Source organism: Myxine glutinosa, chromosome 6 (assembly GCF_964187855.1).
Source record: "Myxine glutinosa chromosome 6, kmMyxGlut1.1, whole genome shotgun sequence".
In the NCBI taxonomy this organism is placed as follows: Eukaryota; Metazoa; Chordata; class Myxini; order Myxiniformes; family Myxinidae; genus Myxine; species Myxine glutinosa.
In genome coordinates, this window is record NC_136266.1 from 116370880 (window position 1) to 116385647 (window position 14768).

A 14768-nucleotide genomic window follows, 5' to 3' on the forward strand; every position below is an offset into this window, starting at 1 on the left:
ACAATATGTATACCCCTTATCCAGTTTAAACCTATGTATACCGTCTATCCAGTTTAAACCTGTGTATACCATTTATCCAGTTTAAACCTATGTATACCGTTTATCCAGTTTAAACCTATGTATACCGTTTATCCAGTTTAAACCTATGTATACCGTTTATCCAGTTTAAACCTATGTATACCATTTATCCAGTTTAAACCTATGTTTAGGCCTAACGTTTATCCAGTTTAAACCTATATCCATTTCCAGGAATTTTAAACCTATAATGGAATATATTAGAATATTTAAACCTATACTGGAATGGTTTCCCACTCTCCCTGGAAATGTATACAGGTTTAAACTGGATAAACGGTATACTGTAGTGCGATGCTACGCGCATGACTTGCTTACCAAGAAGGGAAGCGGACAACGCAGGTAATAAGAAAGAGTCTTTATTGGAAGAGCTCCACTGTAGCACTGAGGAGCTCGGGGCTGCGAGCCCCGTGTATATCCCGAGGCCACGCCTACCCATCGGGCGTGGCCAACGCCCACTTGGTGCGCGGAATGATGCCATCACGCCAGTGAGCTTTCGTGTCCGCCACACGCGCCCCCCCAGAATTCCCGCGCACCTGGAGGGCCAGTTTGCGGGGCAAACGGATCACCTGGCCGAAGCGCCCTCTGGCGACTGGCGGCGTCCGGGGTGCAGGGATGCCAGCTGGGATGCCTCCGGCTGCACCCGGGATGGGTGCAGGATCGGGGGGCGGCGGGCCGGCAGGCCTGGGCGGTGCCGGGGGTCCGCCCACAGGGGGGCGGCCCCGACGCAGGGGCCGAGCCACCGGCGGTGGGTGGTCCACGTCGATGTGGGCCGGCTTGAGGCGATCAACTGAGACGCGGTCGGGAGTACCGCCGATGTCCAAGGTGAAATGTTTCACCCCGGTCTCCAGCACGCGGAAAGGCCCATCGTACGGGGGCCGCAGTGGTGTCCGGTGGGCGTCGTGCCGGACGAAGACGTACTCCACTAGATTGACTAGCGAAGCTCCGGGGCGACGTGCGTAGGCGGGTGCCCGTGGTGCGCCGTCGGCACAGGGGCGATCCTCCGGGCTGTCTCCTGCAGCGCGGAGCACTCCTGCGCCGTGGACCATGGTGCCGTGGGGTCGGGGAGGAACTCGCCCGGCACCCGCAGCGGTTGGCCGAAGACCAACTCCGCCACAGATGCGCACAGGTCGTCCTTGGGCGCCGTCCGGAGGCCCAGCAGGACCCAGGGGAGCCTGTCGACCCAGCCGCCGTCGCGGAGGGTGGCCGGGAGCGCGCCCTTCAATGAGCGGTGGAACCGCTCGCACAGGCCGTTGGCCTGGGGGTGGTAGGCCGTGGTTCGGTGCAGCTGGACCCTGAGCCCCCGCAGGACCGCCCCCCAGAGCTCCGAGGTGAACTGGGGGCCGCGGTCGGATGAGATGTCCGAGGGGGCGCCGAACCGGGCGACCCAGGTGGCGATGAACGCCTGCGCGACGTCCGCCACCGTCGTCGCCACCAAAGGCACGGCCTGCGGCCACCGGGTGGTGCGGTCCACCATTGTGAGGACATGGGTGAAACCCCGCGAGGGGGGCAGAGGTCCCACCAGGTCCATGTGAATGTGGTCGAACCTACGTTCCGGCACCGTAAACGGGGCCAATGGGGCCTGGGTGTGTCGGTGCACCTTCGCGCGCTGGCACGCGAGGCACGTCCTGGTCCAGCCGCGGACGGCCTTCCGGAGGCCATGCCAGACAAACTTGTCAGCGACCAACCTCTGGGAGGTCTTCGTGCCCGGGTGGGACAGGCCGTGGATGGCGTCAAACACCTGGCGCTGCCAGCCCGTGGGCACGATGGGGCGAGGCCGCCCGAGGGAGACGTCGCACAAGAGGGCCGTGCCCGCACCGTCGAACGGCACCTCGGTGACACGGAGGCCCGTGAAGGCGGTCCGCAAGGCCTGGACGCCGGGGTCGGCGGCCTGGTCCGCCGCCATCCGGGCATAGTTGATGCCAAGGTGGACTGCGTGGGCGACGGACCGGGAAAGGCAATCCGCCACCGGGTTGTCCTTCCCCGCGACGTGCCGGATGTCCGTCGTATATTCGGACATGGCCGAGAGGTGACACTGCTGCCGGGCCAACCACGGCTCGGCGACCTTGCCCCTCGCGAAGACCAGTGGCTTGTGGTCGACGAAGGCCGTTAACGCACGGCCCTCGAGCAGATGGCAGAAGTGCCTGACCGCCAGGTGAAGCCCGAGCAACGCGCGGTCGAAGGTACTATAACAGCGTTCGGGCGGGCGAAGCTGCCGGCTGAAGAACGCCAGCGGTTGCCAGGCACCACGCACCCATTGCTCGTGCACCGCGCCCACCGCGTACTCCGAGGCGTCGGTGGCGAGGGCAATCGGTGCATCGGGCGCCGGGTGCGCGAGCATGGTGGCGTTAGCCAAGGCGAGCTTCGTGCCCGCGAACGCTGCATCCATCTGCTCGGTCCAGGTAACGTCACCTTTGCCCTGCTTCCCTCGGAGGGCCTCGTGCAAGGGGCGCAGGAGCTGGGAGATGCGGGGCAGGAAACGGTGGTAAAAGTTTACCATGCCCAGGAACTCCTGGAGCCCCTTGATCGTGCGGGGGTGCGGAAACCCCTTCACCACCTCCACCTTGGCCGGTAGGGGGACGGCCCCGTGCCTGGTGACGCGGTGCCCCAAAAAGTCGATGTCGGCGACGCCGAACCGGCACTTGGCGGGGTTCACGATGAGGCCATGCTGGCCCAGGCGTTCGAAGAGCGTGCAGAGATGGTGGATGTGCTCTTCGTGGGATGCGCTGGCGACGAGGATGTCGTCCAGGTAGACGTACACAAAATCCAAGTCGCACAAGACGCTGTCCATTAGTCGCTGGAACGCCTGGGCCGCATTCTTCAACCCGAAGGGCATCCGAAGAAATTCGAAAAGTCCGAATGGCGTGATGACCGCCGTCTTCGGGATGTCCTCCGGCCTGACGGGGACCTGATGGTAGCCGCGTATGAGGTCCACCTTTGAAAATAAGGACATGCCCGCCAACCGGGCGGAGAAGTCCTGAATGTGGGGGACGGGGTAGCGGTCGGGGGTGGTGGCATCGTTGCGGCGCCGGTAGTCCCCTCACGGTCGCCATCCCCCGCCGGACTTTGGCACGATGTGGAGCGACGACGCCCAAGCACTGTCGGAGCGCCGCACGATGCCGAGCCGCTGCAGCGTAGCGAACTCCGCTTTAGCTACTGCGAGCTTCGTCAGCTCGAGGCGGCGTGCCCGGGCGTAGACCGATGGCCCGGCGGTGGGGATGTGGTGTTCCACCCCGTGCTTGATGGCCCCCGCCGAGAAGGTGGGCCGCGTGAGGGCCGGGAAGCCGGCGAGGAAGCGGGTGAATTCGTCCGCTGCCGGAAGCGTACAGATCAACCTGGCCGGAACCGAACCGCTCAGCAAGCCGCTCGGCGAGCCGCTCGCCGAGCCGCTCCGGGCGCTGCTCAACGAGGCGGGCAGCGCGCAAGCGAGCGAGCTGAACGTCTCGGCCTGGACGAGCCTTCTGTGCTTTACGTCCACCAACAGGCCATTGGCACACAGGAAGTCCGCGCCAAGCAGTGCCATAGGTACGTCGGCAGTGACGAACGACCACCGGAAAACCTGCCCTCTGAACCGCAGAGAGAGGCAGTGTTTTCCGTATGTGCGTATGGACGTACCGTTGGCAGCAAGCAGCGCGGGGCCCCGGCCCGCGGTCTGCTTGTCGGACGTACCAGTGGGAACGACACTCACCTGCGCTCCCGTGTCGCACAGGTAACGGCGCCTGGATAAGGTGTCCGTTATGAACAGTAGGCTGTTTGAACGGCCGGCGCTCAGTGCCACTACCGAGGGCCGGCCCGGGCATTTCCCGACCTGCCGATTGAGCACGGCGGGCGACACTGCCGAGCCTCGTGGCCGAACCTGGTGTGAAACCGGCACCTGGCTTGCGGTTTTTTCCGCGGCGGCGGAGGTGGGCGTGGCGTGGCGTATGCCACGAGGCGCCCGTCAGGGTAGGGGTGGTCACCCGCAGGAGGTTCAGCGGCCACGCGGTGCGTCGTGTAGTAGGGGTGGTCACCCGCAGGAGGTTCAGCGGCCACACGGTGCGTCGCGTAGTAGGGGTGGTCACCCGCAGCAGTTTCGGGCTCGGAGTAGGGGCGTGCAGCCGCAGCCGCCGCAGCCCCGGGAGCCGCGACGGCCGCACCGAAACTCACCCGCGTGTCCAAAGCCGCGAAGAACTTGTCGGCCTCGGCAGCGAGAGCTCGGGGTTCCGTTATCACGGAACCAGTCAACGCGAGGCGTACTCGTGCCGGCAGCTGGCGTCGAAATAACGCCCGGAATAGAGAATTCGGGGTTTCGTAGCCCATCAGCGACAGCATATGGTCCATTCGGACCGACGGTCGCATGTCGCTGAGCTCGGGGAGGTCCAGGAGGCGGTCGGCTCTTGCGTCCTCCGTGAGGCCAAACGTGGCGAGGAGGAGACGCTTGATCGCCTCGTACCTGTGGGTGGCTGGTGGGTTCCTCAGGACAGACACGACGCGGGCGGCGGTGCCGGGCCCGAGGGAGGCGACCACGTGGAAGTACATGGTCTCGTCGCTCGTGATGCGCCGGAGCCGAAATTGGGCCTCGGCCTGAACGAACCAGACCTCGGCCTGAGCCTCCCAGAACTCGGGGAGTTTGACCACAACTGCGTTGTTTGCCATTGCTATGGCGTATTCGGTTGGTCAGCTATGGCTGATCCAACGTCGAGGTCACCAAATGTAGTGTGATGCTACGCGCACGACTTGCTTACCAAGAAGGGAAGCGGACAACGCAGGTAATAAGAAAGAGTCTTTATTGGAAGAGCTCCACTGTAGCACTGAGGTGCTCGGGGATGCGAGCCCCGTGTATATCCCGAGGCCACGCCTACCCCTCGGGCGTGGCCAAGGCCAACGCCCACTTGGTGCGCGGAATGATGCCATCACGCCAGTGAACTTTCGTGTCCGCCACAATACATAGGTTTAAACGGCATACGTTGGTTTATAGGTTTAAACTGGATAAACGGTATATTCTTCTCTACATTAACTACTCGCTGAGTGAAGACCATTGCTTAAATGTGTTTTGCATTAGATATGCTATATATGCGTCTCCCTTCACCTCGAACTGGTTTTTATGTTTATTTAAAGGGCATCAGTTACGTTGGCCGTGTTTGTTGGGAAAGTGAACGGTGAGTGGTGGCCTCACTCTTTAGCGGTCTTAATCATGTCTGACTTTTGTTTTTCGTTGTATTAGGGACGATAAAGAATAGCAAAGAATTATAAGAGGGAACGAAAGAATAAAGAAGGAATGATGGGTGGAGAGCGAGAAAGGTGGAGGGGATAGGTTAACGTGACAAAGCAGGGAAATATGGGGCGTGGCGTGCACGTGAGCTAAGGGGCGTGGCGTCACGTCAGAGGTTGGGCGTGCACGTGAGAGGTGGGGATTGTGCTTCCCAAGCAGGCTGGTTGGGTGTTACTGACGTCACGCGAAGGTGAGGCTGCCTTCGGTAAAGTTACGAACGTCGTGGTAACAGCGGAGGTGAAGAAAGCGAGAAACAGGAAGATTGACGAAGAAAGTAGTAAAGTGGTTACGTGATAAATACCTTGGTGAAAGGTTTCGTTTTACAAGTCGAACAAACGATGAGGTGAAGTAAAGAAAGGAAGTTTTACAAAAGGTAGAATGATGAATAATAAGGTAGGAAGAGCGAAGAAAGAATGAAGTCGACAATAGTATAAGAGAAGTGTACGGTAGTCGGTACTTCCACCGGGAGCGAGCGAAGTGACCCAAAAGGAGGACCTTGTAGGGGCAGAAAGAGGCCTCAAGACCATCACAGAAGGCTTGCGTTATGTCCGTAACTCATGAACTCAACACACGAGAATGCGAGTGAAGAGTCCACGAGGGAAGCCGATCGGGGAAAACATGAAGTGGAGTCGCAGGAAGAGCGAACGGAAAGTAAGGAAATGGTTTGGGGATCGAGGACGGACAAACATGGGATAACTGAGATGAGTTATGGACGGAAATTTGGAGGGATGAATGGAGATGAGGATGGTGGTGGTCACGAGGTGGGCATTTTGGAGACCATGGCTGTTTACAAGAGTCCTTCGGTTGATTCCGAGCAGGACTTGAAATGTGTGGGGTTCAGAAATAGAGTGAGTATGGCAAATGAGAGAATTACAAAGGAAAAGGAGCGACAAGGTAAAAGTGAGCAGAAGAGTGATGCGATGCTAGAGCAGAAGAGTGATGAGATGCTGGAGCAGAAGAGTGATGCGATGCTAGAGCAGAAGAGTGATGAGATGCTGGAGCAGAAGAGTGATGAGATGCTGGAGCAGAAGAGTGATGAGATGCTGGAGCAGAAGAGTGATGAGATGCTGGAGCAGAAGAGTGATGAGATGCTGGAGCAGAAGAGTGATGAGATGCTGGAGCAGAAGAGTGATGAGATGCTGGAGCAGAAGAGTGATGAGATGCTGGAGCAGAAGAGTGATGAGATGCTGGAGCAGAAGAGTGATGAGATGCTGGAGCAGAAGAGTGATGAGATGCTAGAGCAGAAGAGTGATGAGATGCTGGAGCAGAAGAGTGATGAGATTCTGGAGCAGAAGGGTGATGAGATTCTGGAGCAGAAGAGTGATGAGATGCTGGAGCAGAAGGATGATGAGATTCTGGAGCAGAAGGGTGATGAGATTGTGGAGCAGAAGAGTGATGAGATTCTGGAGCAGAAGGGTGATGAGATTCTGGAGCAGAAGGGTGATGAGATTCTGGAGCAGAAGGGTGATGAGATTCCGGAGCAGAAGAGTGATGAGATTCTGGAGCATAATAATGAGGACAATCGAGGTATCACAGTCTCTGCTACCAGCTTGGAGACGGGGTACAGTTCAGCTGCATCCACCAATGACCTGCATCAGAATGTCCCCACCATGTTGTACCTTGAAAGGTCGGTCATGCTGGAAACTCGTATCAATGGACTTCATGATGGCGATCTTGATGCCGATAACGAGAATGACAGTGATACAAGCCAGGAAGTTATTGATGATCCAGCTGGAGCAGATGAGCTTCTGGAGTTGACATTCAACACGTGCTGCGTGTGCTTCCTAGTGGCCGTCAGCGTACCTCTGTCATGCTGCGGGCAGCATGTGTGCCAGGAATGTCTGAAACTGTACTGCGATAGCCAGGTGGGTGGAAACCTAAAATTGCGGAACACGGTTTGTAAGTAAATAATGGTCTTAATTAACAGGTTGTCACTCCAAAGCACGATTTACCTCCTTCATTACCTTTCCTAAAGCCAGCTGATGCCACACTAGATCTTTCTAGCATCCATGCAGATGTACATCTGCATTGTACATTCACAGAAAACCTAATGCTGCTACTTTAAATGGGTCCTCTTTTTTCCCCCCAGCAATAAAAGCACTTTAGGTGAGCTGAGCAAGTTACCTGCATAGCATTGCAAAAGGTAAATTGTGTCTATTGTATTTCACAATGTCCCACATTTACCCTGCACACAATGCTCACGTGTACCCACCTGCTGACTCGATGGTCTTACTATTGTTTGCTGTACTATTAGATACACCCTTCTGGTTTGTGGTGCATCGCCCAGGACAATTATGGGATAATAGCATTCTAACCGACTTCTAGAAATCTAGCTGACCTCTTTCTTCATACCACCTAAATTGACGTTGGGCTAAAAGTTGTCACGTAAGTTATGTTTATGATGATTTGTATTGTCTCTTAAGATGAGGGAATTGTACATTGGACTGTATAGCAAGATGTCTTTGGAGAGTAGGAATGACGTCTTAAAATCCGCTTCAGTTTGAGCAGTTCGCATGAACTTTGATTGTGACCTCTGAGATTGAAGATGAGAAATGTAAGTGGTAAAATAACCTGGTATTGCTGGGACATACAATCTGTGTAGTACTTGTAGTAAGCTTTTCTAAGCTTTCCTTCAACCCCCAGCCTCCGTCCTCCACCCTTCCCTCCCCTTGTGTTCTTCCAGGATCTCTCACCTGGTTACCCTCCACAATTCGAAGCTGAACACTCATCTCCATGAATCCCCCATCCCTCTATCCTGCCAGACTCCGTGGGTTTGTGATCTCGTGCCAAACCCTCTTGTCCTTCAAGAATGCTGCCCATCATCACCTCGTACTTTCTCCCTAACCACCCCTACTCTTGTCTGCAATCGTTGACCCCTCCCTTCCAACCCCCCCCCCTCTCCCCTATTCCTTTCTACCTCTCACACACTCTCATGTGTAGTCTTTGTCTCCCCGTGCCACCACTGTGGAGGATGGTAATAATAAAATAATATTTCATATATTGAAAGAAATATAAGCAGCAGGAGTTCCAGTCAAAAAAGGAGAGGCATGCTGCAGAGAACTCTGGGGGAAAAATTTTTGGGACTCATTGAGGCTAATGGAATAGTGGAACGGTAGACTTTAATTCTATTGCCGTGAAATAAAGGTATTTCAATCTCCACGACCCCTTTCATTATTGACCACGTACTGTTAAGCAAGAAAATAATTGAAGTTCTGTATTACAATGTCAGCCTTTAATGACAAGCCAGTTTTGTGAAAATATGTCAAGGGGCGGTTATCAAGGGCAACATATTTCCTGGGATTGTACTTGCAAGGGAGAATTCCTGGGATTGTACTTGCACCAGTAGCATGAGTACATAATACCCAGGTATGTTCCTGGGTCTGCAACCGATCATGGATCTCCAACTGCTTTGCAATTGGTAGGTGTCTTCATATGGAAAAACGTTTTTGCCGGAAACAAACAAATGGTATGCTAAAAGGGAATCTAGAACGGTGTTCTGTAGAGCGCATACCTCCGACAGGTTGAACAGTTTACGTTTTGTATCCCACTGATAGGCCGGATCTGGATTCAGACCTGAACCAAAATCTAATCAGCTTGTTTTTGTCACCTACCCAACTCATCCACCAAGTTTTGTCATAATCCATGCACAACTTTTTGAGATATCGTGCTATATATCATATTTGGCCCTATCTTGCAATTGTGAAGAATCACGTAAAATTTTTATACAAAAATCTAATATTTGAATCTTCACCAAAATCGAACCAATTATTCCATGTCACACTCCCAACCTATCCACCAAGTTTCATCAGAATCCGTCCGTAACATTTTGAAATATCGTGCTATGTATCATATTTGGCCATATCTCTCAATTGTGAAGAATCGCTTAAAAACAAGACCAAAAGTCTAACAGCGGTGTAGCCGGGCGTGTTTGGTACTTTAGTTGAAGAGGATAGTATGACTAGGTGGAGATACCAGTTAGCAAATAATGTAAGTGTTACATTTTTTTGAAGTACCATAAGTCTCCAAGCTGTTTGTCACCATGGAAGTGAAGATATTACATTGAGACACTGGTTTATTCTATGTTTCGAGTCAACAATGAACCAACCATACACCGCTTCAAAGCAGTAACGTTTCAGTCACGACAAAAGGATTGCAGAGTTGCGATTATATTGTCTATATTATTCCTATTAACGTTATTATTATTATTATTATTATTATTATTATTATTATTATTATTATTATTATTACGAAAACGATACTACTGTATTAAGAAACCTGGGTTAATTTGCCCGAAGCGTCCTGAAGGTAAGGCATGAAGCCTAAGGCCTATATGTACTGTGTTGTTGGAAGACCCGTAACTCCTATGCTTTCGATATTTTATTGTTTCACACTGAATGAAAAAGGTAAACATTTTTTTTTCAAAAATTTCAGATTTTATTTTGCCAAAAACACTACCCCCGGCACTCAAGCATGAACCTCTGAAAGTTCCCTCCCCCAAACCCTAGAACCTCAACTCTCTGTCCTCTCCTCCTCCCTGGGCCCGGCTCTCTCTCTCCCTCTCTTTCTCTCTCTCCCTGCCGCCCATCACTGTCTCTCCACTTGTCTCTTCATCACTCTCTATTTCAATCCCTCATTTTGCTACTGTGCCTGGTATACAGATGGACCTTGCTCGCTGGAAAATGAGATGTCCAGTACCAGAGTGTGACAAGCGCATCAAGGACACCACCCTTGAGGCAATACTCAGCTCAGAGCAGCTGGTACGGCTCCAGGAGGTGTGGAAACTTCGTCGCACATCCACCACTTCTCGACCCTGCCCTCGTTGTGGACACCGTACATCACCGCCCAATCACAAAAACACAGCCAAAAATGGTGCCAGAAAACGCAAGGTGTGCAAGTATAAGGTGGTCTATTCTGGTGGTGATGTGTGACTTAGTTGTTGTTTGCTGTAGTTTATTTAACGGTGACAGAATATCCATGTTATGCATGGTTAAATTGACAGTCCAGAGTTCAAATCCATGTCTGCATTTCAAGTGAACAATTCAACAAAACAGTAATTGGTGTCAAGGAGAGGATGAGGTGGAACACACTCTGGACCATGATTTTTTTTTTTTTTACCTCCGCAATCGAAGGTGGATGGAGGTCATGTGTTTACTTCTATCTGTTTGTTTGTCTGTTTGTGAACAGGATATCTCAAAAAGTTGTGGATGGATTCGGACGAAATTTGGTGGAGTGGTTGGATATGTGACACGGACTAAATGATTAAATTTTGGTGAAGATCCAGATCTGTATCTGAGAATTTGTTCAGTGATTTTTTAACCATTTAGAGATAGGGCAAAAAACTATACAGTCACGTGAAAAAGTAAGTACACCCCATGTAAAGTTTTGACTTTTTCAACATATTTCAACATACAGCTATTTGATCTTCATTTCAACAATATTGATAGATAAAGGTGATATAATATAACAAATATCATGACACATTTACATTTTGTAGTCCATTGTATAATTTAAATAAACATAAATGCAAATTTCACATGTGGAAAAAGTAAGGACACCCCTACATTTATCACTACTTCAAATACCTAAAATTAGAATCAGGTGCACCAGCTCAGGTGCAAATGATTAGAACATCGTTAGAGAGGATCTTGGAGGAACCTGTCTTATCTAATCAGCTTAAAATCATCACCTTAGCTTAAAATCATCACCACCTCAGACATTTAGTTTGGTTTGCTCTTTGTTGTTGAAGTGTGCGACGTCACCATGCCGAGATCAAAAGAGCTCTCTTAGGCCTTCAGAAAGAATGTTATAGATGCCTACGAGTCTGGGAAGGGATTTAAAAAGATCTCCAAACAATTTGAAATCAATCATTCGACTGTCCGGAAGATCATCTACAAGTGGAGAAGATTCCAAACAACTGCCAACTTGTTCAGGCCAGGCCGCCCCAGCAAGTTCAGCCCGAGAGCAGACCACAAGATGCTGAAAGAAGCCTCTAAGAACCCCAGAATGTCATCACGGGACCTACAGGTAGCTCTTGCCACTGTTGATGTCAAAGTGCACGAGTCTACCATTAGAAAGAGGCTGCACAAATTTGATATACATGGGAGGTGTGCCAGGAGGAAACCTTTGCTGTCCAGAAAGAACATCAGGGCAAGACTAAAGTTTGCAAATGAACACCGAGGAAAAGACCAGCACTTCTGGAACAATGTGCTCTGGACAGATGAGTCAAAGGTAGAGCTATTTGGCCATAGTACCAGAAGACATGTTTGGCGAAAACCAAAGACAGCATTTGTCCACAAGAACCTGATACGAACTGTAAAGCATGGTGGTGGAAATATTATGGTTTGGGGCAGCTTTGCTGCATCAGGGCCTGGGCAGCTCACCATCATAGAATCCACTATGAATTCTTCATTGCAGCAGAGGGTGCTTGAGGATAATGTGAGGCCATCTGTCAGAAAGTTGAAGCTCAACCGAAGGTAGACCTTTCAACATGACAATGACCCCAAACATACCAGTAAATCCACCAAGGAATGGCTGAAAAGAAAGAAATGGAGGGTTCTGGAATGGCCAAGTCAAAGCCCGGATCTAAATCCCATCGAGATGTTGTGGGGGGATTTGAAACGAGCTGTGCATGCAAGAAACCCCTCAAACATCACACAGCTGAAATAATTCTGCATGGAGGAGTGGGCAAAAATTTCTCCCAGTCGATGTCAGAGACTGGTAGACAGTTATAAGAAACGCCTACTTGAGGTTGTTTCTGCCAAAGGGGGCAATACCACCTATTAGAGCCAAGGGTGTACTTACTTTTTCCACATGTGAAATTTGCATTTATGTTTATTTAAATGATACAATGGACTACAAAATGTGAATGTTTCATGATATTTGTTATATTATATCACCTTTATCTATCAATATTGTTGAAATGAAGATCAAATAGCTGTATGTTGAAATATGTTGAAAAAGTCAAAACTTTACATGGGGTGTACTTACTTTTTCACGTGACTGTATACCCTTTGTTTTATACTGGGGCATGCCCGTACAAAATTATATCCCCCCCCTCTATTTACATGAAATGGTTTGGTCCATTCGCAAAGCCAAAGCGGACGGCTTGCGAGTACGGTGACAATCCCCCCCCTCTATTTACATGAAATGGTTTGGTCCAAAGCGAACGGCTTGCGAGTACGGTGACAATCCCCCCCCTCTATTTACATGAAATTGTTTGGTCCAAAGCGAACGGCTTGCGAGTACCGTGACAATCCCCCCCCCCCCCCTCTATTTACATGGAATGGTTTGGTCCAAAGCGAACGGCTTGCGAGTACGGTGACAATCCCCCCCCTCTATTTACATGAAATGGTTTGGTCCAAAGCGAACGGCTTGCGGAGTTTGGTAAAGAAATCGCCATAGCTCGGTAACTACTTCTCCGATTAATATGAAACCTTGAAAAGGCACATCCTCGGGTCCCCAGCAATATACCTGGCAAGTTTCAAGTATATCGGACCGGTAGTTGTCGAGAAACAGCGGTCGCATACACACACACAGACACACACACACACAGAGATTACTGGAATTATAGATAGATGATACAGGAACGCATAGAGTTTTCTCTATTTTCAGATCTGATGGTTTAATGTAAAAGGAAATTGCATCTCCACAGGAGAAAGCTCAGTGCATCAAATGGTTAATCGAGACGAGATCCGACACGCAAGTTCAGCGTATTTTCCGTACAAGGTATGGATGGAATCGACCATCACGGACTAGTATCAGAAAGTGGTACAAGAGGTTTAAAGAGACTGACAGTTGTCAGAAACAGAAAAGTACCTGTTGACCAAGTACAAGTGCAGCAGACGTTGAACGAGTGCATGAATCATTTCAACAAAGTCCCAGAAAATCAATCTGACGAGCATCCAGAGAACGGGGACTACCAACCACGACTGTACACATGATTTTGCATAAAAGACTGAAGCTTTATGCCTACAAGGTGCAGATTCTGCTGGGACCCAGACGGACCCAAACCCAAGGTCACAATGGGTGTTGGAAATGTTGGAAATGGAAATGTTCAGTCACATAGAGGATGATGAAGATTACCTGGAAAAGGTCATGTTCACAGTCGAAGCTTGCTTTCATGTATCGGGGAAGGTCAACAGCACAGTGTGAGGATCTGGGGCTCTTAAAACCTCCAAGTGATCATTGAATACATACGCGACAGTCCAAAAGTCAATGTGTGGTGTGGCCATCTCCATGATCGCTTGGTGGGTCTGTTTTTCTTTATGGAGGATACAGTGAATGATCGTTTTATCCTCTTATGGAGGATACAGTGACCTCAACAATTTTCAAGAACATGTTGGAAAGATTTGCCTTCCCACAGATTGAAGACCTGCAACCCGATATCGTTTTTCAACATGACCATGCACCCGCCTCATTTTCTGTGAGCGTTTGTCAAAGGTGTTGTCTACAACACCAAGGTGGCAAGCCTGCAGGATCTTCGTTCTCAGATCACAGCTGCATGTGCACTGGTGGACGCAAACATGCTTAGCCGAACATGGCAAGAGCTCATGTACCGCCTTGATGTCCTGCACGTGACTAACGGAGCTCATATTGAAGTGTACTGATGGTGTGCACAATACCTTGAGTTTCTGTATCATAAAAACCAAAGGGTATTGTTGTATAATTTGTGGTTGTAAATATATTAACAATCAAAGTTGTCCAGGTTTTTTTGGAACACCCTGTATAGGATGATATCTCAAAGTTGTGGACATATTCGGAAGAAACTTGGTGGACAGGTTGGGTTTGTGACAAGAATTGATTCGATTTTGATGAAGATTCGAATCTGGATCAGAGAATTTTTTTTTTGAGTGGTTTTTCACAATCGAGTGATAGGGCTAAATCCGATTATATAGCACGACATCTCAAAAAAGTTGTGGACAGATTCGGATGAAACTTGGTGGACAGGTGAGACAAGGCCAAATCGATTTGATGTTGGTGAAGATTCGAATACAGATCCGGATATGAGGATTATTTAACTTTTCTAAGTGTTTCTTCACCATTGAGTGATCGGGATAAAAACGATATTTAGCATGATATTTCAAAAAGTTGTGGACGACTTATGACAAAACTTGGTGGTTGAGTTGGGTAAGTGACAAGAACAAGCCGATTATATTTTGGTTCAGGTCGGATTCAGATCTGACCTATCAGTGGAGTACAAACCATACACTGTTCAGTCTGGCAGAGGAATGCTCTCTCTGCACTGAGTAAATGAATGAATGAATGATCGTTTTAAGGCCATTTTCCCCGCTAGAGCGGGGGTTAGCCTTGCGGGTCCCATGACAATCATGGTTCCCTGTTTGAGGCAATGTTTTTATGGCCGGATGCCCTTCCTGACGCCAACCCTTGGTCGCCTCTTACGATGCACAGGGATACGGTGTACCTATTCTAAACCGGGGTACACACC

At 50.3% G+C, this 14768-nt stretch overlaps 1 protein-coding gene across 2 annotated transcripts in view; it reads left to right on the top strand.

Annotated features, from left to right (window-relative positions):
• Positions 1-5429: 5429 nt before the first annotated feature.
• The window catches only part of RNF217 (ring finger protein 217), a 30497-nt gene continuing 21158 nt past the window's right edge, over positions 5430-14768 (top strand). Inside the window, exons 1-2 of one of the 2 annotated variants that reach the window (XM_068120922.2) lie at positions 5430-7188; positions 9982-10209. In XM_068120922.2, the coding sequence (XP_067977023.2) occupies positions 5881-7188; positions 9982-10209 (1536 nt within the window). In that variant the 5' untranslated portion in view covers positions 5430-5880. The remainder of the gene's footprint in view (positions 7189-9981; positions 10210-14768) is intronic. The other variant, XM_068120921.2, reaches the window with a different exon arrangement.